This window comes from Miniopterus natalensis, chromosome 1, assembly GCF_054644295.1.
Source record: "Miniopterus natalensis isolate mMinNat1 chromosome 1, mMinNat1.hap1, whole genome shotgun sequence".
In the NCBI taxonomy this organism is placed as follows: Eukaryota; Metazoa; Chordata; class Mammalia; order Chiroptera; family Miniopteridae; genus Miniopterus; species Miniopterus natalensis.
Genome location: NC_142081.1, coordinates 57,704,498 through 57,731,142, shown reverse-complemented (window position 1 = coordinate 57,731,142; position 26,645 = coordinate 57,704,498). Strand labels below are relative to the sequence as shown.

At 46.1% G+C, this 26,645-nt stretch overlaps 1 protein-coding gene across 2 annotated transcripts; it reads right to left on the bottom strand.

Annotated features, from left to right (window-relative positions):
• Positions 1–101: 101 nt before the first annotated feature.
• On the bottom strand, positions 102–18,018 carry EPB42 (erythrocyte membrane protein band 4.2). Of its 2 annotated transcripts, none has more exons than XM_087821913.1 (13): positions 18,009–18,018; positions 15,900–16,085; positions 15,048–15,281; positions 12,365–12,483; positions 11,386–11,490; positions 10,260–10,440; positions 9,566–9,707; positions 9,197–9,300; positions 8,186–8,428; positions 6,810–7,109; positions 3,929–4,089; positions 2,707–2,840; positions 102–476 (listed from the first exon to the last, which is right to left on the bottom strand). In XM_087821913.1, the coding sequence occupies exons 1-13, from the start codon at positions 18,016–18,018 to the stop codon at positions 314–316; spliced, it is 2,082 nt and encodes a 693-aa protein (XP_087678039.1). In that variant the 3' UTR covers positions 102–313. The 2 variants fall into 2 exon arrangements, with proteins under 2 accessions (XP_087678039.1, XP_016067518.2); XM_016212032.2 differs by having other exon boundaries at positions 9,566–9,704; positions 10,263–10,440.
• Between the last annotated feature and the right edge of the window lie 8,627 nt (positions 18,019–26,645).

Here is a 26,645-nt window from a genome sequence, read left to right as displayed (position 1 = left end):
AACCCTGAACCAGAAAAATCTGCATGTACTTATCTGAGTACCTTTTTAAAGATTTCCTTTTATCACTCAAGCCCAGTAGTTTCTAAGACAACTAGTCTTCATGAGGCTGCCTTAAGCAGGAGTGACAAATATGAATGTCTTTTCTATTGATTTCTGGGAATCAGAAAGATCCCCAGATCTTAGTCACTCTTCTGCCCAACTAAATGAACAGAGATTCATTTGTCTGATAAGCAAAGCTTCCCTTCCAGCACATTTGGTTATTGATCATAGATACAATGGGGTAGTTGGGGTAAATGATGTTGGAGCCGGCCGTTTAAGCTGCAAGTTCAGGGGCTACCACAGTGATACTTCTGTAGTTGGTTAGGTTCTGGAACATGTTGCAGTCCATTTCCACATTTAGCCGCTGGAGCCCCACCTTTGTCGGTGTGAACCAGAATTGGGTGCACAAGGTGTTTCCAGGCCGCACGGGACCTAATCTAAAATAAAGGAAAAAGCAGGTGCTAGTTCTATCCTAGGTTCATTGCTTTGCTGGTCCCAGTGACTGATCTTTCCCTACTTGAAGAGGTGGATCGTAATGAAATAAACATCTAAGTACCTTGGTGTTGAAATGAGGTTTCAAGGGGGTAGAAGACAGGAGCCTCCCTATGGTAAGCAATTTCATTGTTGAGAAATCCTAAGGGCTTCCAAGCTGCGTCTGTTGTTTTTGTGTGTGTTTTTTTGTAATATGTTTTTATTGATTTCAGAGAGAAGAAGGGAGAGGGGGAGAGAGAGATACATGAGTGATGAGAGAGTCATTGATAGGCTGCCTCCTGCACACCCCCCACTGGAGATAGAGCCCGAAACCTGGGCATGTGCCTTGACTGGGAATCAAACCGCGACCTCCAGGTTCATGGGTTGACACTTGACCACTGAGTCACGCTGGCTGGGCTGTTGTTTTTTTAATCACCTGTGGCTTCAGTATGGTCCCAGTCATGGTAACAGTATTGGGGTGTGTTTGGAAAAGCTATAGCTTTGGAACCCTCACACTGCTAAATGCAGCAGGTATGGCAGGTATTTTGAAATGTCAGTATGTCAACAAGTGGTGTTTGGAGCCCTCTCAGCAGCCTCCTGGCCTGCCTGTGGACCTTATGGTGACCAAGGGAATGGTACAGATTTTCTTTGAGGTGCTTTGCCTCACAATTGATCTGGAAGACCACAAAAGTCTGGTTAAATGTTGGCAGTCCCTCCTCTGAACTTGCTGGCAAGAATGCCTCATTGAATTTCATGAGGTTGAGGCATTGGCTCAGTACCAGAGAACCTACCAGGACCTTAGGGACAGTAAAAGTAATCATCATGAACTCTAAACTATATATTGTATATTCAATGAAGGATTCAGTGGACATAATGAGAGGAGAGATAATGAAAGAAGATACTTGCAACATTTAAAACCAACAAGGGACTAATACCTAGACTATACAGGGAACACCTACAAATCAAGGGAAAAAATGAAGAACACCAAAAGAAAGGTGGTCAAAGAACTTTACAGAGGAGGAAATGGAAAAGGCAAAGACATGAAGAGCTGAATTAAAACAATAATGAGATATTACCTTATTTCTATTAGACTGGAAAAAAGAGAAAGTTGAGTATTGCCAAGAGTGGAGGAATAGTAGTAGTATAGAAGCCATCGTGGAGTGCTGGGGAGAGTGAGGCTCCTGTAGCCATTCTGCAAACAAATCTGATAGTACCTGGTCAAACCAGGTCACATCCTATGACTCAGCAATTCCATTCCTGGACACATATCCTTTCTTCCCCCACCAAAGTTTCAAACAAGTGCATAAGGGGACATGTGTGGGGATGTTCATTGCAGCAGTATTTGTGGTGTCCGAGAGTTGGAGGCACTCTGGGTGCCCATCACTGAGAAGTGGAGTGGTAGGAAGCAGGGGATGTGCATTGTGTATTGTGTAGCAGAAACAATGGACTGGATATATGTGGATGAATCTTAAAAACAGACCTGAGTGAAAAGTAAGAAAAAGAATTAAGCATAACATTCATATAGCTTAAAAATGCAGGCTCATGCCCTAGCCAGTGTGGCTCGGTTGGGTGTTGTCCCGTGCACTGAAGGGTGGGTTAGATTCCCAGTTAGGGCACATACCCCGGTCTCGGGTTTAGTCCCTGCTTGGGGCACATGTGGGACGCAACATATCACTGTCTCACATTGATGTTTCCCTCTCTCTTTTCCTTTCCCTCTTGGTCAGGCTCATGAAGAAACAGTGTACATTTTATATATACTAACAAAAGGATACGAAGGGTGGTGGGAATGGGAGTAGGGAATAGGAATAAAAGAATATTTAAACAAAATTCAATATTGTGGTGGGCATTAGTAGAATGAAGCTTTCGAGAGGCAGCCTACCTTCCCCATGATATTCTCTAATGCCAGCCCTAATCCTCTCACCTGTATTCACCAGCAATATCGAGACTCTCCCTGCATGATCGGGGCAGCGGCCAGGGTCAGGTGGGTGCCTAAGAAGCACACAGCCTCCCTCCCTCCTGTCCCCCTGTACACATGGTGTCCTCGGGATGAAACAGACCCTAATCCCTTAGTTCTACTTAAGGGCATATTTGCTGTGTGTCCATGTAAACAGCACAAGTACAATTATTAACCTTTGATTCCAGCCTTTCTTACCATTTGAGATGTGTCAGTGGGATGAGAAATCTGTGGTCTCTTACCTGTAATTCCTCTCTCTGTGAATGAGCCCCCTTCCAAAGATGGAGATCACACAGTCCTTCATGGTGGCATCTAGGGAGTTATGGATGCTGACGGAAGCCTTAAGAGGCTGATATTGCTTTGCTGCCTCTGGCATCTGTGGGAAGAGACACAGTCACTCCCTCCTGTCCTGGGCACCCTCCCTGCCATTGCTCTTCTATCTCTGCCATCCTGACCCAAACACCACAGCTGACTTCTTTATCCCTCTACCTGGTTTTCCTGCATTTACTCATCCTTGATCCATCACAGACCATCTCTGATGGTACCTCTCCCCACTTAGAGATCTTGGAGGGTTTCCCATTGTTTTTGGAATGTAGCTTCAGTTGACATTCAGAGCCCTTCATGGTCTGGCCCCAACCCACTTCTCCAACCTCATTTGTTCTCCCCTTGACTAAACAACATTCAAGCCACATTGGTACTTTCCCATCCCCAGCACACCCCCTCAGGCTCCCTGCCTTTGGGCCCCTTCTGCCTGCAGTGGCCTTTCCCCACCTCTGCATTGGAAGCTTACCCATTTTTCAAGGCCCAGTATAAATGCCATCTTCCTTATGAAGTCTTCCTCAAACTAATCAGATGGAGTTAATCCCCTTTACTTCACTTACCCTATAGTGACTTTGTGGCTCTATTAAAGCACTTACATAGAAGACCAAATGTATCTCCCTTACCCAACCACAACCTCTGTGAGGGCAAAGACCAAATCACATTCATTTTGGCCAGGGTAGACGTGGAAAGATGACCAGACTAAGACCCGTAAGTCTCTAAAATGTCCCATTTTTATGATCTTGAACATGTTGCTCTCTAGGACAGGTTCCTCATCTGAATAATGGGAAAATTTCCACCTCACAGGGCTTTTGAATGAAAAGAAATGAGGTGAAAATACATTGGCCTATGTATAAAGTGCTAAATAAACATAGGCTATTATCCATATAAAGTATGGAGGCAGCAACCGGGAAGGACCAACTTGAGAAACCTTTACCTAACCACCTAAAGAAGTTGGAAGATTTAAACCTGAATAGCATATGTAAGAAACCATCTCTTTCAAGATAAGGAGCTCTCAATGTAGCATTTTCTGCTAATCCTGCAGCAGAGTCGCCTGCACTGAAGTGTGATGGCCTCCGATTCCTTCTGAAATGGGGACCTGAGTAGTAGCAGATGAGAGCAGTTTGGGAAGAAACTGGTGCCTACCTCAATGGCAAGGCATGGTCTGCAAATGGCGATGTCTTCCTGAGCAAAGCAGCTGAGGCTGGACGCTGAGTGTGTTGCCACAGCTGTAAGTCTGAGGAAGCTGTTCTCGGGTGGGCTCCGCTCAAAATAGGAGAAGGACAGGCTGGTGGTGATTCTCCTAACTGGGACACGTGACAGGAGGAGTGAGTGCAAAGGGCTGAGAGTGTGCACCCCAGAAACAAGCAACGGTTACACACAATGCAAAGGAGTGGGATCTCACGGAAGTCAGAAAGATGCCTCATCCCTCTCAGCAACTTCAAATCTGAACTCACCCAAGAGCCCATCCACCCCCCCTTCACTACCGCGCTTGGCAGACTGCCCCATGGGGTTGTAGGACAGTCCCTGTGAACTAGAACAAGGTAAGCTCTCTCGGCCTCAGTTTCCCTGTCTAATAATAACGCCCACCTAGTGGGATGGCTTGTGTTAAAGGAGAAACTGCAAATGAAGGGCTTATCTCAGACCCTGCTACACACTGTTGCTGAATATATGCTGACTTAATTCCTTCACATTCTCTGCTTCTCTTTGCCTTTTGCAGAGAAAACAAAGCCACCCTTCATCCTTGAGGAAGCCTCTCAAGCTTATGTTCCCATTTCCAACCTACAGACATTGACATCTACCCCGCCTGTCACTGCTCCCCCAGGAGAATGAGGTGTGCCCCCTGCTCAAGTCAAATCCTCTGCTTTTAAAATCTGTGCTCCATCCTGACCCTACCAGTGCCTAGCTGTGTAACTTTGAGTAAATTATTTAACCTCTCTGTGTCTCGGTCTCCTCATCTGTAAAATGGGGATAATAATGGTTCCTGCCTCATAAGGTTGTTGTGAGGATAAATGAGACAATGCACATAGAACACTGAAAACCATGTTTGCCACAAATAAGTGCCCAATAAATGTGAGCTATACTTATTCTAGTTGCCTCTCATTTCCCCAAGGGTTGCACCATCAATTAAAACCCATCTCTCACTGGGTGGAGGTGGACAAAGGGAGGGAAAAATGGGGGACATCTGCAATCATGTCAACATCTGCAATAATAGATTTAAATTAAAAAAATAAAAAATAAATAAAAATTATCTCTCCTGAGGCTTCAGTCTTTTCCTCTCTGCTGATTATTTTCCTCAGCATGTAAGCAGATTTTATTTTCTCTCATCTTAATTGCAAAACAAAAATCTTCCCTCTACCCAGTGTCTCTGGCTGACTATCACTCAGCCCTTCTTTTTAAGTTTTTTAAAAATTCTCATCCAAGGATATGTTCTTACTGATTTTTAGAGAGTAAGGAAAGGGAGTGGAGAGAGAGAAACATCAATCAGTTGTCTCCCCCACACACCCTGACCAGTGGTCGAACCAGCAACCCAAGTGTACCCTGATTGGGAATCAAACCTGCCTTGAGCTCATTGATGCCATGACTCTTGGCCACCGCTTTTCTCCTGGGATTCCCACATCTGGTCTCCAAACCAGGCCTTTATCTTGAATACCAGGTTTAGGTTTCCAGCTGCCTTTTGGCCATGTCATGGGCTTGATCCAACATGCCACAAACAGAACTCATCTTTTTCCCCAAACCTTCTCTTCCTCGTTTTCCATATTCTAGAGGCTCCCCCTCCCCCCACATACATATATACATATATTCACAAGTCCAATCTATAACCTCCTTACTATATCTTCATTTGAAGTGCTGATAGTTTAGTTTGTCCTTCATTTCTTGATTATTACAAAACCTTTCAACCTCTAATCCAGTGGTTCTCAATATTGGATGCTTAGAATCACATGGGGAGCTTTACAAAACAATCCCAATGCCAGGCCATACCTCAAATTAGTTGTATCAGACTTTGGGGGTGAGGCCCAGGTATTAGTATTTTTACAGTTCCCCTGGTGCAGCCGAGGTTGAGAACCACTACTCTAATATGACCCCTTCCATTTCATTCTCCCAAAAGTTCTTTTTTTAAAATGAATTTCTGATCATATCAACTCCCTGGTTAACAACTTTCACCAGCTCCCCATTACCCAGAGAACAAAATTCAAACTGCTTAGCATGACCTACAAGCTCCTGCATGATCTGGCCTCGTTGAGCTCTCACACCACTCCCCCTAGTTCTCCCCTCCCCACCCCAACCCTTTAGAAGGGGAACATGTTGGAGAGACTGGAGGGTGGGTGGTGATTAGGAGGCTGTTGCAATAATGTAGACAAGTTCTATTCCGCTGACTCTATTTTGCCTGCACATTGAAATTACCCAAGGAATTACAATTTTTTTTGATGTTTGGCTCCAACTATGGAATTTCTGATGTAATTGGTCTGGGGTGCAGTCTGAGCATAAAACTTCCCTAGGTGATTCTGATTGCAGGAAAGTTTGAGAACAGCTGTTCTTGTCCAGGAAATTTCAAACCTAGAATAACATAGGGAGTTTGTTTGTTTTTAAATACCAATGCCTGGACCCCATCCCAGACCAATTAAATAAGAATATCTGGGAGGAAGAACCTGTGCACATGTTGTTCCTTCTGCCTGGAATGCCCATGACTCACTTTTTTGTCCATCACTGTCCTACTCATCTTTTAAGACCCAGTGCTGTTTGATTTACTTGGAGGCAGCCTGCTCCAGCCTGGGTGCAATGCTCCCCTGCCATTGTATCTGTTTACCTAATCAAACACTTTTTACACTATCGCTATGGTCTGTTTACTTACTGCAGTCAGAATTGTGGAATGTTTTTTTCTGTGTGAAGCGCAATAAAATTATGTTGAGAAACACCAGGAGCTAGAAGCTACCTATTGAGACCTGCAGGGGGAGCCTTATGGCTGCAGTGTGCCCAGGGTGTGAGCTGGGTAGTTTAGGCATCCGGCAGGGCCATAGAGAGTTACCCAGGTTGGCGCTGAGTGTAAAGGACAGCTTCTCTCTCCAGAGCTCAGCAGCAAGGATGCCATTGTAGTACATCGCCTGCACCCCAACTGTCAGCTGCACATCCTTCTCCTGGTCACTGGGGTTAACCAGGGTCATGGAGACCTGGGCATCCCCTCTCAGGGGCAGGGAGCTGGGTGTTTCCAAGAACAGGTACAGAGGATCAGCAGTCTCAAAACTGGGAGGATAGATGTCATTGTCTTCCCCATGTGCCAGTTTCTCTATCTGCACTCTCTCCAGCACTTCTTTTTCTTGAAGAGATCCTGAAGAATGGAGAAACAAAGCAGGCCTCTTACCCAGCAGGTACAGATCTTTCTAATAAAAGCCCAGGATTAAGATTCATTTACCCACTGCTGCTCAAATGCCAAAGTCACAAGAACTTTGCATACCTCTAAGGCCATATTTAGCTTAAAAAAAAAAGTCTGTGTTCAGCACATCCACCACAGACACAGAATGTTCCTTCCAACTCACTCAAGAGCCAAGTTTTTTTCAAGTGCTATGATTTGTCCCTTGAATAGTTGGGAGAGTCAGCTTTTGGACAAGTCACACACTCCCTGAGGACAGTTTTGAAGAGACTTCCATCTTCTTAAGTGAAGGAATTTGAACTTATTCCAAGGGCAATGGGAGCCATGGAATATTCTGGAATTTCTAAGACACATCATTATACTTGTGTCTTAGAAAGCTCATTCTGGAAACTGAAAGTTTGGAAGGGGAATAATGATGGAGAGACTGCAGGCAGGAGGGTCCAGTTAGGAGGCCATTGGAATATTGTGGACAAGAGATGACGAGGCCGTGGGTTACCTATAGGAAATGGGGAAGGAGATGAGGGAACACATGTGAGAGTAATATGGGGCAGCAAAGGGGGAAGAGACAGAAGTGCAAACCTTATTGTTGGAACAAATAGGCAGACAGTGGTGCCATTAACTAATATGGAGGAACAAGCTGAGAGGGATTGGATAAGCAAGGGAGAGGGAGAACATCTTTGGGCAGCTGGACTTAGTACTAAGTGTCTTGTTTTATAGCAGTAGTTCTCAACTGGGGCCAATTTTGCCCCTCAGGAGACTTTTGGAAATGTCTGGAGATATTTTTGTTTGTCACAGCTGGTGGTGGAGGGGTGCTGGCATCTAGTGGTGAGAAGCCAGGAATGCCACACAGCACCCCACAACAAAGAGTTGTCTGGACCAAAATGTCAACAGCGTCCAAGGGGATTGAGAAACTCTGTTTTATATGATGGGGAAAGGATTGCAACCCTCTGTGACCTGCATCTGTGTAGCTCATCCCTTCCCCTCTTTTGCCATTTCAGGGGCCGAGAAGCCTAGGGCCCTCCCCTGCCCAGTACCTTCAGGATATTTGTAGTTCTGAGTGATGTCCTCACAGCGGTCACTGCCCACACCTTTGGTGCTGATGTTGTTGCCCACATACTTAGTGTTGGAATTGGTTAGTGCCAGTGTCCCATCCTCACAGCACTTCCAGACCACACATGAGGCGTTCACTGCAGTGAAAACATCTGCTACTGCGGGGGTCAGCCCCAGCGTCCCCTCCTTGACTGCTCTGACAGGGACCAGATCACAGGCCTTCAGGACTGAGGGAGAGAAAGAACAGTTGGCAAGAGGAGCCATGCCCAGACCTCTGCTTGTGTCAGATCTCCACAACCTCCGTTCCCATCCTAAACCCTATTTTCGCTCCCCAGAGATCAAGGTCAGAGGTGGGCACTAAGCAGGGTTTCCAAGGGGGCATGCAGAGGTGAAACACAACATTTAGTGACAATAATTTTGGTAATGGCCTGTGGCAGGAGCCCTCTCAGAAACTGGACAGGTAGAACCTCAGAGAAACACAATACACAGGGGTTCCTAAGCCAGCTTTGCTATGGATGTAATAGAAATAGGACACCTTTATTGAGCACTTATATATGCCAGACTCTGTGGACTGTGCTGTTCCTGGGAAAGGAAGAACCATCCTTTTATGGATCCTGAAGATTCCTTCTCTGAGCTTGAACCTATCTTGATCCTCTCTTCATCCACAGCCAGAATCTGAGAAGTCCCATATCGCAAGCCCCTGACCCGGCACATCTACCAGCTCTCCTGACACCCTCTGCCTTTCACTGAGGCTCAGCTTTCTCACCTGTTGCTCTGAGATGGGGCTAGTCTCCCCACAGCCTTGGTCTGAGATGGTTGACACCTTTGTCCCCTTGAGCCCACTGCCAGCCACTATCCTTTCTGCTTTTCCTGCTTTAGGGAATTCAGACCCCCTTTGGACCACCCGCTGCTCCCCTTTCCTCTCTAAGGGACTCCTTCAGCCCAGGTAGCTCTGTGCAGCCCAGGGTGGTACTGAGCCCACTCCCAGGTTTTACCTCCACCTTGCTTTGGAGCACTTGGGTACAGAATCTGCCATCCACCATAACCCTGGGGCAAAGCAGGCCGGGTCATCCAGCACTCTGTTGAAGTCTGGAAGATCCTGAAGGTAGCAAAAGTGTTTAAACAAAGGAGTCATGAAGAGATTCTAGAAACAGCAGTTGTGGCCATGCAGATGGGACGATGCTGTGTAAAAACTGCTGCAACACCAGGAAGGGGCGCACATGCCATAACTGACCATTAGTGTCCTGCCCCCCAAGAGTCTTGAAAGCCTCCTTCAGCACTCAAGGTGGTGGGTTCCCACGGGGTTATGCACCTGGGCTTGGAGCCCTTCCAGTCTGAGACTTCATCCCCTTTGGGCTTCTCACCAGATTCTGCCTCGCTGGCCTTCTCCGTTCTGCAGGCCCTCCTCAGTGTAGTACTCATCCACAAGCAGGCTCCCGCGGGTGCCCTGGGCTGAGGCGAACGTGGTGATGACGCGTGCAGGGATCCCCAGACACCGCAGCACTGCATGGAAGGGGCAGAGTCAGAGGGTACCGCAGAGGCCTGGGGGCACTGCTAGTGTTCTGGGTGTCTCTTCTGGGCAGGCACTGTCTTAAATGCCAGGTGATACCATGGAAAGGAGGGGCACAGGCGCCAGGAAGTTAGAACTGACACCAGGCACAGGACCTCTAAAGGCCAGGAAATGAGGTGCACACAAGTCACCCAGCAGGCAGAGCACACAGCAAGGGGAGGTGACAGAGCACTGGACGCTGGCTCCACTGGGCGAGGCGCAGGGGAAGTTTTGGAGCGAAAGTGACTTTGAAAGCAGAGTCCACCAGATGGGCCCAACTTTGCTGAGGGGGAAAAGGGGCAGAAGCTGGTCAGGAGTTGCTGTCATGAACAAATAGCTGGTTCCTCGCCAGATGGTGCACCGGAGCCAGTTATGGATGCGATGGAGGTGAGGAGCTGCGGCGGAGTGGAGGCAGTACCTGCTTTTGAAGATGTCCCTCCCGCGTCGGGGACCACAGGGCAACCCAACAGGAAGGCACCCTGTACAGTAGCCAAGGTGAGCCTGCTCTGTACCTGTGCAAGCAACAGCAGCCAACACCCAGGCCTGACAATCATACACAGGCCGGCCTCGGCCTGTGAGCCACTGCCGCAGGATGGGCACGCTGCCCCGGCGCTTGTTCACTGAGGCCCCTTCCTGGTCAGCCTGGGTCTGCGGGGTGGGCAGGACGCTCTTCTCCTTGAGAGCATGCAGCTGTTTGGGGAAGCGTGTGGATGCTACGTGAGTCTCAGGATGGTCAGCTTCTGGGGTGGGGTGGCGGTGACCGGGCGAGGTGAGGGCAAGAGGGACAAGCGGGGGTGGGGTGAGGAGGGCTCATCGCAGTTCTCCACGCATGGGGAACAGACCACCTGCATCAGAATTACCTGGACCATGTTAAACCTGCATGTTCCGGGGCTCCACCCTAGCTCACTGGGTTATAATCTCTGGGGGGCGGAGGGGAGTTCAGGAACCCACCTTTTTAACAAGTCCTCTAGAAGTCAGGGGTTTGTGGACCACACTGGCAAAGAAAGCCACAGAGGAGGTGAGAGTGGCCCCTCACTAGTGGCTGGGTTCCCTGGCCCTGATCCCTTTGAGGGTGTTTGCACCTGGGGTCTCGAGACCCATTTATCCTAAACTTTCTCCTCCTTACAGGCTGGCCCCATCCTTCACCACCCCTTCAGAGGGGAGTCCAGTGGCACAAGAGGAAATGGGGACACATCACTCCTGTGAAAGGACTTTTAGGAACAATGGAAAAGCACTAAGCTATCTTCATGATCTGCATGTCCTTAGGAATGAATTAGAAATAAAAACAAGTCCCTTGGACCACCTTAGCTGCAAACACTGAGTAAGATGGACCCCACTCCCTCCCTTCCGGACACCTAGGCCTAGTTTTGGCAGGGGGAGGAGGCAGGGGATGGAGGACCCCTCTGAGGAAATCCAGGCCAGGTTTAGTCCTCAGGTTTGTGCCCTGGAGGATGACGCCTCCCTTTGCTTTTCTCTCCCCTGTGGATATTACTGTCCTCCCCTCCTCACTCATGCACTTGTCCAGGAACTATCCCCCGGACCCTGGGAAGAAGGGACCACTTGTGTTTTGAAGATACCCAGGGCCATAGAGGGGGCAGCTCTGCTGGAGGGCTCCCACTTCCCCTCCTTACTCACCAATGAGCCCAAAATGCGGGCCACATGCACAGGGTTGCCCCACTCCTCCACCTGCTTGTCCACACTCAGTAAGTCCAGGCTGAGGTCCAAGACATCCCTCTCGAACTGTAGGGACCACACAGAGCAGTGATGAAGGCGTTCCATCCCACACCTCAGCCCTATCACCCTGTCCTTCTCTTAGACTCAGGCTTCCCTCCTTCCTCCCTTGCCTTGTCTCCCTGTGCCTGGCAGTCCAATCCTTTGCCTGTTCTATTAGCTGACTCTCCCAATAATGTGTGAACTCTTGAAGACCAGGGCTGTGCTGTTTTCTTTCACTTCTATCTTCATCCATTTAGTGCACTCCTACTGCTCCTGCCAGCTCTGACCCACGTGCGGAGGACAGCAAGGCAGTTCCTGCTCTCGAAAGCCCAGTTAGGAGTGGAGGGGGACAGCTAGCCACTTAGACTACAGATCTCAGCAACGGCCAGGGCTCTAGGAGAGATGCCACCAGAGCAGAGAGCCCAGTAGAGAGATTCACTCTGCCTTTGGGAGCTGAGGAAGGCTTTCAGAGGGTCTTAAAAGATGGGTAGGAGCTTTCCAAGAGATAAAGAAGGGAACCTGTTTCAGGTAGGGGGAACATTCAGCCTGCATGTCCAGGGGCTGGCCAGGAGCTGGAGCATGGGTGGCTCTCGGGGAAAGGAAAGCAGTGGCCTGGCTGTGAAGGGCCTGGCTGTCATGCCAGGGGATTGGTTTTCATCCTGTAGACAGTGGGGATTTACCAGAGGGATTTAATTTGTGTGGTCTTTAGGAAGATAACCCTGGAAGCTGTGAAGGATGGTCTTATATGGCCCTGACGAAAGAGAGGTACCACATGGTTGAAATTTCTTAAACATTTTGCCTCAGGGCCAGGGTCTTTTACACCTGCCAGCTCTGTCTGGCCTGAACACTGAAGGTTGTGGGGCAATCACTGTCCCCTCACCTTCCCCGAAGGTCCCCATACCTGACCAAAGTCCCAGGGCTCTTCCTGGATGCAGTTAGCAGTGCCCAGGTAGATGAGGCCATTCTGGTTCAGCAAGTACTCCCAGCGTTGAGCCTCGTTCTCCAGGAACACAGCATCCTCTGTGGAGAGGGAGGTGCAGGCAGGAATGAGGGGATGTGTGGCACTAGGCTTGTCTCCACATCCTGGCCTCTGTCCCCCTTGCCCAGTCACTTTCGGCTGCAGGTCTCCCCTTCAGCTCTGGGCTTAATGAGGACTGAAGAAGAACTTCCTCCTTTCACTGCCCACTTGGGGACCCTGTCTCCTCTCTGGTGGAGAGAGGGGGAAGGGGTCAGAGTGTCTGTGTCAGTCAAGGTGGCCTTCATGGTCAGCCAGGCCGACAGGAACAAGCCAACCTTAAAAAGCTTACTGGTTCCCAGAAGACACGTGCAGCCAGAGTGCTACTAACCCAGGAGAATTTGCCAGCAGCCCAGAGAACTTCCCAGTGGGCCTGTTATGTCTCTCTTACAAGTTCAATTAAAAAAAAAAAAAAAAAGTGTTTCAGAAAAGCCAATACAACATAGGCTGATAGGGATGAGCAGAAGGGAAGAGCAGCATTTGGCAAAACAGGGTCAGAGGGAGCAGTGGGGCTGGCGAAGTGAAAGCCAAAATGCTGGCTTTCTACTCTGGAGGTGTCCACAGGGGCCTAGGACTCCCACAGTCTCTTGCTAGTGCCTCTTCTGCTGTTCTCATCCAAGGGTTGGGCTGGGGAGGAGACAGAGGCTTGGAAGAGTCCATTGCCCACTTCAGGAAGCTGGGAGTGGTGGGGGGAACTGCTCTGCTTGCAAAGTGTCTCTCTCTGCATCTGGTGCTGGAGGTGGAGGGGGATGGGGTGTTAGACTGGTTCCTGGGGACCAGAAGGAGAAAAATATTTCCAAACCATCCGCCCAGGAACCTATCTGGGGCAAGGGGTCCTCAAAGCAACAGAAGAGTAGGATATTAGAAATCAGGAAGCCCTGAAAAACCTGGGGCCTAAAATCAGAGCCATATACACAAGGAGCCCTTGACTCCTGCCCCGAATCCTGAGTACTTTCTATGAAGTCAGCTGGACATCACTTCTTTGGAAGTCACTTCAAACTGGTGTTTGGCCCAGGTGCTGCAGGGCTCTGGGAAGTACATTCCAGAGCACAGGTGGCACCATCCTCTTTTTCTCTGCTTGGGTGCAGCCTCCCTTTTACAAAGTTTGCTGTTTATGAATAGGGCTCTGATTTCATTATAGGATGTAAAATTTCCTTTAGAATTTAGGAAAGCCCCATCTCCAAGTATCTAAGATGAGACTGAGTCCCAGATAATCTCTGAAAAATCTCCTAATCACCTCCCAGTGAGCAGAGCAAACAACTCACTCCTGCTCAGGTAGACACCCATACACACCCCCTCCCCCCTACACACACACGGAGGCTGTACTTAGGCAGGTCCCTACAAGCCAAGCATGAATGAATATTAGTTCCCATCTATTGTTCCACCTGCCCACCCTGTGGAGCCGGAAAGAAAGCCTTGAACTGAGGATAGGCAGGGCCATCTGAGCGACGGGTGATTGGAGAATCCTACCCTGGGCAAGGGTAGTAGAGATAGGGAGCCCACTGGGATTCAGGTGACACATAAAAAGGGAATCAGACCCTGGCCAGTGTGGTTAGAGCATCAGCCAGTGCACGGAAAAGTTGAGGGTTTGATTCCCAGTCAAGGGCACGTACCTGGGTTGTGGGTTGGATCCCAGGTGCATGTGAGAGGCGACCAACTGATGTTTCTCTCTCTCTCTCTCTCTCTCTGTCTCTCTGTCTCTCTGTCTCTTTCTCTTTCTCTGCTTTCCCCTCCCTCCCTTCCACTTTCTCTACAAATCAATGGAAAAAATATATCCTAGGGTGAGGATTGAGGATTAACAACAACAAAAAGAAATAGTTCCAACAGCCTGGGCTGAGCTTTGCCAGAGGTGGCCACTGGTTGGACAGCAGGAGGTTACCTGACCCCAGGGAAGCCCACCCATTGGGTGCTGAGCTACAGGAGGCCACCCTTGTCATTTACAACTCAAGGGGGGTATTTGGGGCCCTCAGTAGGGAGAGGACCCAGCAATCTGCAGTAGTAAGAACAGAACACACAAGTGGAGAGAAGCAGAACAGATTTACTGTGAAGCTGAAGGGGCCCCTCACTAGCACAGACCCCCTTCAGACCATGGGAGGGGCCTTAACAATTCAAAATTTTGTATTCTTTTTCTTTAAGAGGGTTCTCCAAATTATATAAACCTCAGGTTCCACAAAACCTGGATTCACCTGGGGACAGTCTTTGAGAGTCCAGGGAGGAAACAAAGAAGTTTATCCCTTAGGTCACCTCCATTCCTGAAGCACTTTCTAGTTCTCGCGCCTTGTACTGTTACAATAAAGGGTAGCTCTCCCAGGGCCATCTCTGACTCTCATCTCCTGTGACCAAATAGCCTGAGCCAACACGAGGGTTTGGTAGTGAGAGAAACCTTTGCTTTCAGTCTGCTTCTGCCAGGGGTGACACCAAAACCGGGCCCTGGGTCTGAGAGTCCATTCATCCAGGAAGCAGACACCGCAAGAGCGAGGGCTGGAGCTGCCCCTAGAGGCAGCTGCAGGCTGCACCCAGATCCTGCGCCTTGAGTACCCAGTGCCCGGCTGACCCAATCCAAACTCACTTCTAATCCAGGGGTTAAAGAGCAGGGTGAACTGGCCCAGGAGGCGTGGCTTCCTGCGCGAGACCTGCAGCAGGAGCGAGTAGTGGCCAATGACAGCGTCTGGGGGCGTGGTCACAGAGACGGTCCAGGACTCCGCCTCTCTCTCCTCCACCGCCGCGCTCCACCCCTCGCGGTCCCCCAGACTGGAAATCCCGAACGTGGCTTGGGTCCTGTTGGCCTTGGTAGGCTGTTCTCCTGCAGTCACAAACACATGAATTGGTCACCTGGACCTCTTGGTCACAACTGAGGAATAATAGAGTCGAGTATAACAAAATTGGAGCAGGTAAAAAATTGTTTTGGGAGGAGAGTAAGAAGCCCATCCATTAATGGGAGGCGGTAGAGGGTGGTGGGAGCGCACAGGTTCTCAGTGTCCAGGGACCTACATTTAGGTATGTCATAGTCTATAAAATGGGCATAGCAATAATACCTGCTTCGGAGTGTCAATGTGAGGTCTTAATGAGATATTGCATGTAAAGCCATTGGCCTAATATCCGGCATGTAGTACAGATTCAATAAATAGGAACAACTAAACGTGATATTCAGCCTGGATTAGATCCCATTCAGGCTTTTCTACAAAACTGGTATATTTGCAACAAAAAAAACCCCTAGTGATAATGTTGCAAAGCAACTTCTGAATCATAATAAACAAGACTTATTATGCACATTATCTCCTCACAGCAGCCCTGCTAGGTGGGCAAAACGTCTTGAGGACCAGGTACCATGTAGGCCATTTGCCCCTTAGTTCTCTGAGGGGGTGATGAGAAAGAACCCTCCAATCCTGCTGCCAAAGGGGTCTAGGCCTGCCCCACTTACCCGTTTGTGCAATGAGGGCCACCTTCTTCAGGGCAGGCAGGAATGCATGGACTGGCGCCCGGAAGTGCAGCCTGATGGTGAAAGGCTGTCCCCTCCTCACAATGAGGCGCTTGGAGCTGATGTCCTTGGTATGGTGCTCCTCATTGTTTCTTGCTGCCTTGAAGTCGCAGCTCTTGATCCCCAGGGCTATGTGGAAAAGAGAGAAAACATGGAGACTAGGTAATTGAGACAAGTAAATAAAACAGAGACCTGGAGTCAGAGAGACCAAGGCTCAAAAATCCTTGGCTCAATTTACTTACTAGCTGTGCCACCTAAGGCAAGTAACTTAACTACTCTGACCCTCAGTTTTCTCTTCCTTAGAATGATCACTCCTCCTTGCAGGGTTGTGGAGATTAAATGAAGTAATGTATATGCAGTAGTCCCCCCCCTTATCCCTGAGGGATACATGCCAAGAACCCAGTGGATGCCTACAAATACAACAAATACTATCAAACCCTGTACTATATACCAGAGATTTTCAACTGGTGTGCTATAAGAATTTTTTGAAAGTGCAAAACCTGACTATTTAGTAAGGGGCACTGACCTCTTTTCCCTTAGATTGCCAAATAAAAAAATGACACAGCCAACACAATAGCCATCTAGCGTGAGTGAATCAAAATTATACCTATTTTTTTTTTTTGGTCAGATTGGCAAAAAATATATTTTTTGGTGTGCTGCAGAATTTTAGTAATTAGTTTTATGTGTTCTATGAGAAAAAGGTTGAAAATTGCTGCTACATACTATGTGTTTTCTTATATATACATACTTATGATAAAATTTAATTCATAAATTTGGCACAGTTAGAGACTAACAGCAATAATTATTAATGAAAGGAGACAATTATAACAATATACTGTAATAAAAGTTATGTGAATGGTTTGGGGGTCATTATTAAGTAAAATAAGGGTTACTTGAAAGCAAGCACTGTGATACCACAAATTTTATTTGATAACCTGGATGGCTCTTAGGTGGCTAAAGGGCTGGTAACATATGCACCATAAATACCCTGGACCAAGGGCTGATCACATCCCAGGAAGCACATGGCGTGAGATTTCATCACGCAACTCAGAACGGCCCACAACTTAAAACTTATTGATTATTTACTGCTGGAATTTTCCATTTAATATTTTCAGATCACAGTTGACCATGGGTAACTGAAACCATGAAAAAGGGGAACTGTTGTAATACACGTAGCATAGGGCCAGACACATAAGTCCAATTAAATGAAACTTATTAATATCAAGAGCAGTGTTTGTTTTCATTGTTGACCCCCTTTTCTGGTCCCGATTCAAAAGCAATGAATAAAATCCAGAATCTTGCTCACCAGTACTAAGTTTTTCTTAGAACACAATCAGATAATTTTAAGAGCTGGTTTTGAAATCACTAAGTCCAATTCACTTGTTTTATACGTGAGAGAAGAGTGAGGCCCAGAGAGTAGAACCAGCTCACCCAAGATTTTGGCTGTTTCACCTAAAAGCTTACCAAATGTATGGCACCATGCAGCCCAGAAAAACTCTACAAGGAGGGGGCCCAAGAAAATTAAAACAGTTTATCAGACAATTCTCATTCACAAGACTTGTAAATGTGCTAACAGGCCTGTGGAGAGGCCATGAAGTTTCTGCATCCTCTGGGTCTGCCTCTTTTCTTGCTTTATGTCTGTCTTTGCCCCTTTTAGTTGGATTCCTTAATTCCCTTCTTTTCCATTTAGACTTGAAGTTATGACACCCTCATGTTTTTCCAGTATCATCTCCCATAAGTATCACAACTAGTGAGAATAGTCATGTTATGATGATCCTGGGACAAGAATATAAATCTGTGTTAACCATCATCACCTTCTTACCACCACCACCACAATTATGACCATGAACTTACCAGCACAATCTACCTTGTTGCCACTCCATAGCCCCACCACCTTCACCTCCACCACTACCAGCACCCACTACCACTCCTCACCATAGTCACACCGCCATCACTTCCACCACCATGCTACTTCCTTTAATGAAAACACAATGATAGAGGGGTTACTGACAGTCCAGCAAGCCCCATGGAGAGTTAGTTGGCTTGGCTCACCCTGTCCCATGGATGCAGGCTGCTCTTATCCACTTGGCCACAGGAAGTGCCTGTCTTGAACTGTTGCTTGGGGCTCCCCCTCTGAATCTGTTCTCTAAACAAAAAATGATGGAGGTATTTTTGTTGGCTTAAGAATCTATAAATAGTGGAGTTGCCTTCCGCTTCTCTTGTGAGCTCCCTGACAAGTTTCTTCTCTCCTACCCCCTCCCTGCTGGTATCTCTTGGACCAGCTGTTGGGAGTTACCATTTTCACTTTATCTCTTGTGCCAGGAGGCCCAAGCAGGGGTATGCCTGGCAGGCTGGAGTGGGGAGTGGAGTGGGAAAGATGTGCCACTTGGAGAAGCCCAGAAGAAACCTTTAAGCCTGTGGCTTCAGTGACTTCAAGAGATCCTCTGAGATGTTACCTGGATGACACTGAAAGACTCTTGAAGAGATGACTTCTCAAACAGGAGTCCCACATCCAGCCCCAAATCTCAGGCCCTAAACATATCATGGGCTGCAAGCTGCTAGATGTTTGTGGACTGTTTTGATAAACATGTAGAGAGAACATGTATGTCTGGGACTCATCTGTGTGAAAGAGATAAGAAGGTAGAATTTGTTGGTGAAAAATAAATGAAAGCAGAAGCCAGAGCTCAAGCTCTTCCAAGCCTACCAGGTTTTGGGATACCCTACAAGAGACGTTGTGGAACTATCTTGGGACTCAGAGCCCATGTCTTTTTTATTTCTATTTGTCTAGTCACCAAGGAGACAAGACACAGGAGAGGATCTCCTATTTGTTTTTCTTTGACCTTCTAATGCCCAGATTTTGATTGGGCTTCTGAGACTGTGTCACCAGAAGCACTCTCAGGGAAGCTGTGCTGGCCTGCATGTATATGGGATATCTGTAGAAGGGTATAAAAGAAATGACAAAGAACATTGGTTGCCTGTGGGGAGGAAAGCTGGGGGATGGGGTCAGAAGGTGATTTTTCTGCTGTAGGCCCTTTTGTACTTTTAAAGCTTTAAACCATTGCCCATTTGAAGAATCTTATAAAAAAATGAAGTTGCTGCCTTCTCAATCCCCCTACCACAAAACATTCTTCATGAGCAATGAAGAGGTAAATTTTTCATTATGTGATGATGATATGATTTTTACCTGGAAAACATGAATCTACTAAAATGATTATAAAAGATAAAATAATCTAGTAAGTTGATCTTAAGTTTTATGAATTCTCAATAAAAATGCCAACAAGTTTTTTCTCTGACATTAGAAAAGTTGATTCCGAGGTTCAAAAAGAAATTTCTAAAAAGGGAATGTAGTATGACCAGCTTCCTAGATATTAAGATATAATATGACATTACAGTACATAGACCAAATGTATGCATTAAGTATGTGCTAAATGTGGCAAGTAATATCTACCAAAACTTTAAATGTCTATACTTTTGAATCACTTTTAGATATTCTATTATGCAAATAACAAAACATGCATAAAATGAAATATATACAAGTATATCCACTGCACTGGTAGTTGCAATAGCAAAATATTGGAAACTACCTAAATGTCCATAAATAAGGTACTGGACAGAAAAATTATGAGACATGCATTCAAAAGAATACAAGTATGAAAAAGAATGAAGTAGCTTTATACAAACTGATATGGAACAATCTCCAAGCTATATTGTTGTTTTTTTAAAATTTATCTTTATTGTTGAGAGTATTACAGATGTCCCCTTTGTTTTTCCCTTGACCCCTTCTACCACACACCTGCCCTCCATATTCCAAGCTATACTGTAAAATGGAATAAGCAAGCTATAGAACAGTGTGAAAAGTAAGCTACCTTTCTATACAGGGTGTGTGTGGGAGAATATATATGAATTTAGTTGTGTTTATATAAAATATTTCTGGAAAGTTATTGCTTCTGGATAGGGAAATTCAGTGAGTAGGGGTAAAGCTTTTTTTTTGGGGGGGGGTGTATATCCTTTTATAGCTTTGTATCATGAGCATATATGATATCTTAATATTTTAAAAACGACAAAAACTTGGAGGGGAAGGAAAAGCCTGGCTGGAAGAACTATTTTGACCACTGTGAGCTCCCCACAGGAGGGCACTGGGGAGCTCATGAGCTAGCTTCCCTTTTGGAGGTTCGTTCTTCTGGTACTAGCAAAGAGAATCTCCTCTTTCCTGATACACTACCCACAGAGCTTCAAAAAACCCCCATGATCTAGCAGTATTCTACTTGGGGTACTTTTGGAGAGCCTATGATGAGGCAGACACTGTTGTGTTTCGGTTGAACTGGGGAAGGTGAGTACTTAATGTGAGAAGGGTAGAGGAAGGAGTGGTCAGAAAGGTCTGTCCTGCTTCCTACTATACCCACACCTTTTAACTCCCCAGCCTCTGGCAGAAAAACAAATTGTCAGCTGGTGTGTACCCAAGAAAGGTTCATTTATTCATTGATGACACAAGTATTTATTGAGCACTATTGTGCACCAGGAACTGTATTAGGCACTGGTAATACAGTAATAACTTAGATAAATGTGTCCCTGACAACCAAGGAGCTTATATTTCAGCAGGGGAAACAGATAGTATGACGTGCTTGCACCATTAATTATTTATCTGCTATAAAAGAGAGGTTTCAAGTTCTAGGACCTAGGTGTGGCAGTTAGGAAAGTCTCCTCTAAGAGAGTGACATTTAAGCTGGGAAACTGGAAGGATAAATAGGAGTTAGCTAGGTAATGGGGCACGGGGTGGGGTGGGAGGAGAGAGAACAGCATGTGCAAAAGCCCTGAGGCAGGGAGCAACTGAAGGAAGGCCATGGAACTGGAGCACAGATTGTGATGGGGAGAGGCAAGGCAAGGGCTAAACCTTGCAGAGTTGAGTTAAAGACTGATATTTTTCCTCAGAGAGCTGGGAAGCTATTGAATGGTATTTTAAGCAAGAGAGTAACACAATCAGATTTGCATTTTAAAAATACCACACTGAGTAAAATAGGGAAAATTATTCAGTGGGGGAAAAAGTGGAAGAGAAAGGACCAATAAGAAACTACAATCATGGTTCAAGTGAGAGATGATGGTGGCCTGGTCAGAGGAGTTTTGGTGAAGATAGAGGTGGATAGATTTGACAGACATGTAGGGAGTTAAAATGGGAAGACATGCTAATGGGCAAGATATGAAAAACAAAGAAGAAGGGATATTGAACATGACTCCCAGGTTTAAATAAATTAATTATGCTGGTACATAACTTTACAAAGCACTTTCATATACATCATCTCATGCGATCTGAACCTCAGTCTTGTAAACTAAATAAGGGATCATTACGTATTTTGATTTAATTGGTGAGGTTTAGGGAGTAAACATGTTTATTTTAATGAATGAATAATGGGTAAATAATTTAAAATACTGCCAGAAAGAATTTAAGGTGACTGGCAATGAAACATGATGCTTCAGAAGAGCATATGTTAAAATGATGCAAAAGATGAAAGATGGATAAAACTGGAGATAAAACAGAACCAACAATGAGGCCAAGAATTGTACATAATACCTACCTATATACATGCTGTCCACTCACTAGAAATGTACCTTTAAGCATCCCAGGGGTTGAGGCTTTCCCAACGTCTCATAGGTTATGGTAAAGACGAGTCAAACTAGGGTCTTCCAGCCCAAATCCCATACATTTTATTTCACATTAGCCTGTAATCTAAATCACCACTGGAAAGGTCTCTCTGTTCAATTTTCTAAAATTTCCCAAGGACTTCTGCATCTAGATATAGAAGACTAGCATGATACCATCTCCCCTACTAAGAGTAATTAGAAAAGCTGAAAAAAGTATTTTAAATATCTGAAAGCATCAAGGCAGCAAGGATTTGAGGGATCGAGGTCTTAGAGAGTAGAGAAGCTCAGAGAGGTGAGCCTGAGAGGGTGCCACTTTTCCCTCTGGGGCACTTGCTGATTCATAATTGGCAGGTAATAGCCTGAGAGTCTGAGCAGGTCTTCTGGCCATCTCACAGAGTTGGAAGATAAAAGTTGGAGATCCCAAGGGTGAAGGGCTTCTATAAACACGCCAGCTCTCAGTGGACCCTCAAGGGGCTGTACCCCAAGAGTAAAGAGAAATAGGAAATAGACCAAAACTTATAAAAACTGAAACATAGTTTTGTTTGTTTTCAGGAACTCAACCAATGGAAGTTTTTATCCCTGTTGACATTGTTATGGCTGTTATAATAATTATTATTATTTATCTAATAAAGTTGTAAATGTTGGAACAGCATAGAAAGGTTTAAAAAAATTCTTTTGATTGTGGTAGGAAGTTTATCATTTTAAACATTTTTAAGTGTATAGTTCAGTAGTGTTGAGTATATTTACATTGTTGTGAAAGAGATCTCCAGATCCTTTTCATCTTGCAGAACTGAAACTCTATACTCATTAAATGAAAGCCCCTTTGCCTTCTCTCCTCAACCTCTAGTAACCACCATTCTATATATCTATATATCTAGTAACATTCTTTCTATATCTACTGATTTGACTAATTTAGATACTTTATATAAGTGGGGTCATATAGTATTTATCCTTTTGTGACGGGCTTATTTCACTTAGCATAACATCCTAAAAGTTCATCCATGTTGGAGCTTGTGACAGAATTTCCTTCCCTTTTAAGGTTGCATAGTATTCCATTGTATATATACTTTCTTTTTAAATCCTCACCTGAAGATATTTTTTTCATTGCTTTTCAGAGAGAGTGGAAGGGAGAGAGTGAAACATCAATGTGAGAGAGACACATTGATTGGTTGCCTCCTGCAGGTGCCCAGGCCAGGGCTGGGGATCAAACCTGCAACTGAGGTATGTGCCCTTGGCCAGAATCGAACCTGGGTCCCTTCAGTCTGTGGGTCAATGCTCTATCCACTGAGCCAAACTGGCTAAGGCTGTATATACCTTATTCTGATTATCCATTCATTCAGTAATGGACATTTGGGTTGTCTCCACCTCTTGGTTATTGTGAATAGTGCTATGAATGCGGATGTGCAAACATCTCTTCAAGACGCTGCTTTCAATTCTTTTCTATATATACCCAGAAGTGGGGTTGGTGGATCATATGGTAGATCTATTTGAAATTATTGGAGGAACTGGCATACTGTTTTCTGAAATGATCACACCAGTTTACAATCCACCAACAATGCACAAGAGTTCCAAATTCTCCACATCCCCACCAATACTTATTATTTTCTGTTTGTTTGTTTTTATATCCACCATTTTAGTGGTTGGGAGATAATATCTGAATGTAGTATTGATTTGCCTTTCTTTCATGATTAGTGATATTAAGAATGTTTTCATATGCTTGTTGGCCATTTGTATATTATATTTGGAGAAATGCTTATTCAAATGCTTTGCCTGTTTTTAAATTGGGTTACTTGACATTTTTGTTGTTGAGTTATGGGAGTCCTTTATATATTCTAAATATTATCCCCTTATCAGGTTTATGATTTGTAAATATTTTCTCCCATTCTATAGGTTGCTTTTTCACTCTGTTGATAGTGTCTTTTGGTGAACAAAAATTTTAGAGTTTGATGTAGTCCTATTTGTCTATTTTTGCTTTTGTTGCCTGTGTTGAAACCTCATTTAAATCAGCCTGGATTATGGTGTTCTGCCTTATCCTACTTGCCTGCTAGAAGGAAAATCCTCTGGAGGATATTAGGATTATCCAGAGCCTGACTTAATCTCTGATTTTTACACACAGTATCCAATGTTCAACCAAAAATTACCAGGCATGGCAGGTAACAAGATTAAGTGACTGAGAACCAAGAGAAGAAAAAAAAAGGCAATAGAAGTAGGTCCACAGGAGATCTAGATATTGGAGTTATCCCAGACTTTTTATTTTATTTTTATTTTATTTTAAATTTATCTTTATTGTTGAGAGTATTACAGGTATCCCATTTCCCCCCCAATTGATCCCCTCCACTTCGCTCCCACCCCCTTCCCAGGCCTTCACCCCGTTTTTTACTATGTCCATGGGTTATGCATATATGCATATAACTTCTTTGGTTAATCTCTTCCCACCCTCCACCCCCTTCCCTCTTTCCTCTGAAATATGATCGTCTGTTGCATGCGTCAATGTCTCTGAATCTATTTAGTTTGTCAGATTCTTTTCTTCATTAGCTTCTTCTTAAAGAAGACCCTTCAACTTTTCCTATAGTGCTGGTCTGGTGGTGATGAACTCCTTTAGCTTTTTCTTTCTTTTTTTTTTTCCCCTTTAGCTTTCTCTTATCTGTGAAGCTCTTTATCTGACCTTCAGTTCTAAATGATAGCTTTGCTGGGTAGAGCAATCTTGGTTGTAGTTCCATGTTTTTCACCACTTTGAATATTTCTTGCCACTCCCTTCTGACTTGCAGACTTTCTTTTGAGAAATCAGCTGACAGTCGTATGGGTGCTCCCTTGTAGATAACTAAGTGCTTTTCTCTTGCTGCTTTTAAGATTCTCTCTTTGTCTTTTACCTTTGGCATTTTAATTATGATGTGTCTTGGTGTGGGCCTCTTTGGGTTCCTCTTGTTTGGGACCCTCTGTGCTTCCTGGACTTGTAAGTCTATTTCTCTCCCCAGATAGGGGAAGTTTTCTGTCATTATTTTTTCAAATAGGTTTTCAATTCCTTGGTCTCTTTCTGCCTCTTCTGGCACCCCAATAATATGAATTTTGAGCCTCTTAAAGTTGTCCCAGAGGCTCCTTATACTATTTTCATATTTTTGGATTTTTTTTTTCATTTTGCTCTTCTGGTTGGGTGTTTTTTGTTTCCTCATCTTCCAAATTGCTGATTTGATTCTCAGAGTCCTCTACTCTACTGTTGATCCCCTGCAAATTATTATTCATTTCAGTTTGTGTAGCCTTCATTTCAAATTGGTACTTTATTATGTTATCGATTTTCTCAGTTATTTCCCTAACAGTCTGCTTAAACATCCTTATAACCAAAATTCTGAACTCTGTATCTGTTAGATTGCTTGGATCTATTTCATTTAGTTCCTCTTCTAGAGATTTCTTCTGTTCTTTCCTTTGTGACATGTTTCTTTGCCTCCACATTTTGGCTGCTTCCTGGTGTTTGTTTCTATGTATTAGGTAGAGCTGCTATGTCTTCTGGGATTTGTAAAGTGGCTTTGTATAGTAGGTGTCCTGTAGGGTCTAGTGGCTCAGCCTCCCCTGAGCTGGACCTTCTAGGTGCTCCCCTGTGTGGGCTGTGTGCACTGTCCTGTTGTAGTTGAGCCTTGGTTGCTGTTGGTGTCACTGGGAGGAACTGACGCCCAGGCCAATCAGCTGTGAGGACCAGCTGCAACTACAGCCAAAGAGCTGCTGTGCTGGAGACACCCCTATGGAGCAGGATTTACTTCAGTGGAGCTTTGGTGTTCACCAAGTGCGCCCCTTGAGTGTCACTCGTGGATGTGGTAGGGTTGTAATACAGTGTGGTCGAGTCTGACCACCAGGTGCACTGTCTCTGGGGCCTCCCGGGAGGTGCAAAGTCAGCCTCTGCCAGTGCCTTGCCCAGGGCCACCCAGCATGAGCTGCACAGCAAACCGTAGTTGGCTGCTACTTGTGCTGGGCTTGGTATTGTCCAGGAGCGGCCAAGCTATGAGCCAGTGCAGCTGCCGCTAGTGCCAGGCCTGGGGCTACTTATCAAGCTGTGTGGGGCCCGCTGCTGCTTGTTTGAGAGATTTTAGGAAAGTCCTAAGCATGAGACTCGAGAGGCCACTTGCACAGAAAAGCCCCTGGAAATGGCCTGGAGGAGCTGCAGTTGGGGAGGGGCGGGGCCTCTGGGAATCACGGGGCGGGGCTAAAGGTGTGAGTCAGGTGCTGGCGATTCAAACATGGCGCCTGCCTGCTGGCTGTGTGCTGGGAGGTCTCGCCAAAGAAGCCATGGCCTCGGACAGCTCCTCTGCCTGGGAGGAAGCCGCCCTCCAGCTCTCGCCCGGATTTCAGGCAGGTTAGTTCCTCCCCGAGTGTCCCAGGTCCCTTCAGGCTGCTGCCCGGCGCTGGGCTCAGAGGGAGCGTCCGAGTGAGTCCGTGCCGGGCCCTTTAGGAGGAGCTGCTGGGGCTCCCGCAGCCTCCACGACCCTCAGGGACAGTCCCCGCTGGTTTCACAGCCCAAAGTTGTGGGGACGTTTCTTCCCTGCTCTGGCGCCCTGGGCTGGGGGCCTGTTGTGGGGCTGGGACCCCTCACTCCTCCAGGAAACCCCCACAGCTGAGATTCCCTCCCGGGTTTCAACCGCAGCACCAGGTGTGGGCCCGCTGTTCGTCTCCGATTCAGCCTCGATCCGCCCGCATCTGCGCCCCTCCTACCGGTTTCGGTGCTTCTTCAGTTCCCAGGTTGTAGGGCTTCTGTTCAGCCAGATTTCAGGAGGTTCTGAGTGCTGGTGGTTCTGTATTTTAGTTGTAATTTTGATGTGATTGCGGGAGGCAGCGGGTGTAGCTGTTACCTACGCCGCCATCTTGTTTCTCCTCTCCCAGACTTTTAAAAATGTGATTATTATATTCAAGAAAATAGATGACAACTTGTAGAATTCCAGCAGATAATTGAAATATGTAGAAAATAGCCCGGCTGGCATTGCTCAGTGGTTGAGCATTGACCCATGAACCAAGGGGTCCTTGGTTCAATTCCCGGTCAGGGTAAGTGCTTTGGTTTCAGGCTCTATC

Coding starts and splice junctions, on each gene's coding strand:
- EPB42 (XM_087821913.1), bottom strand. Junction 9,301..9,565: donor GGCCAGCGAGGCAGAATCTG/GTGAGAAGCCCA, acceptor TGCTACCTTCAG/GATCTTCCAGACTTCAACAG. Junction 2,841..3,928: donor GACCATGCCTTGCCATTGAG/GTAGGCACCAGT, acceptor CTCTTCCCACAG/ATGCCAGAGGCAGCAAAGCA.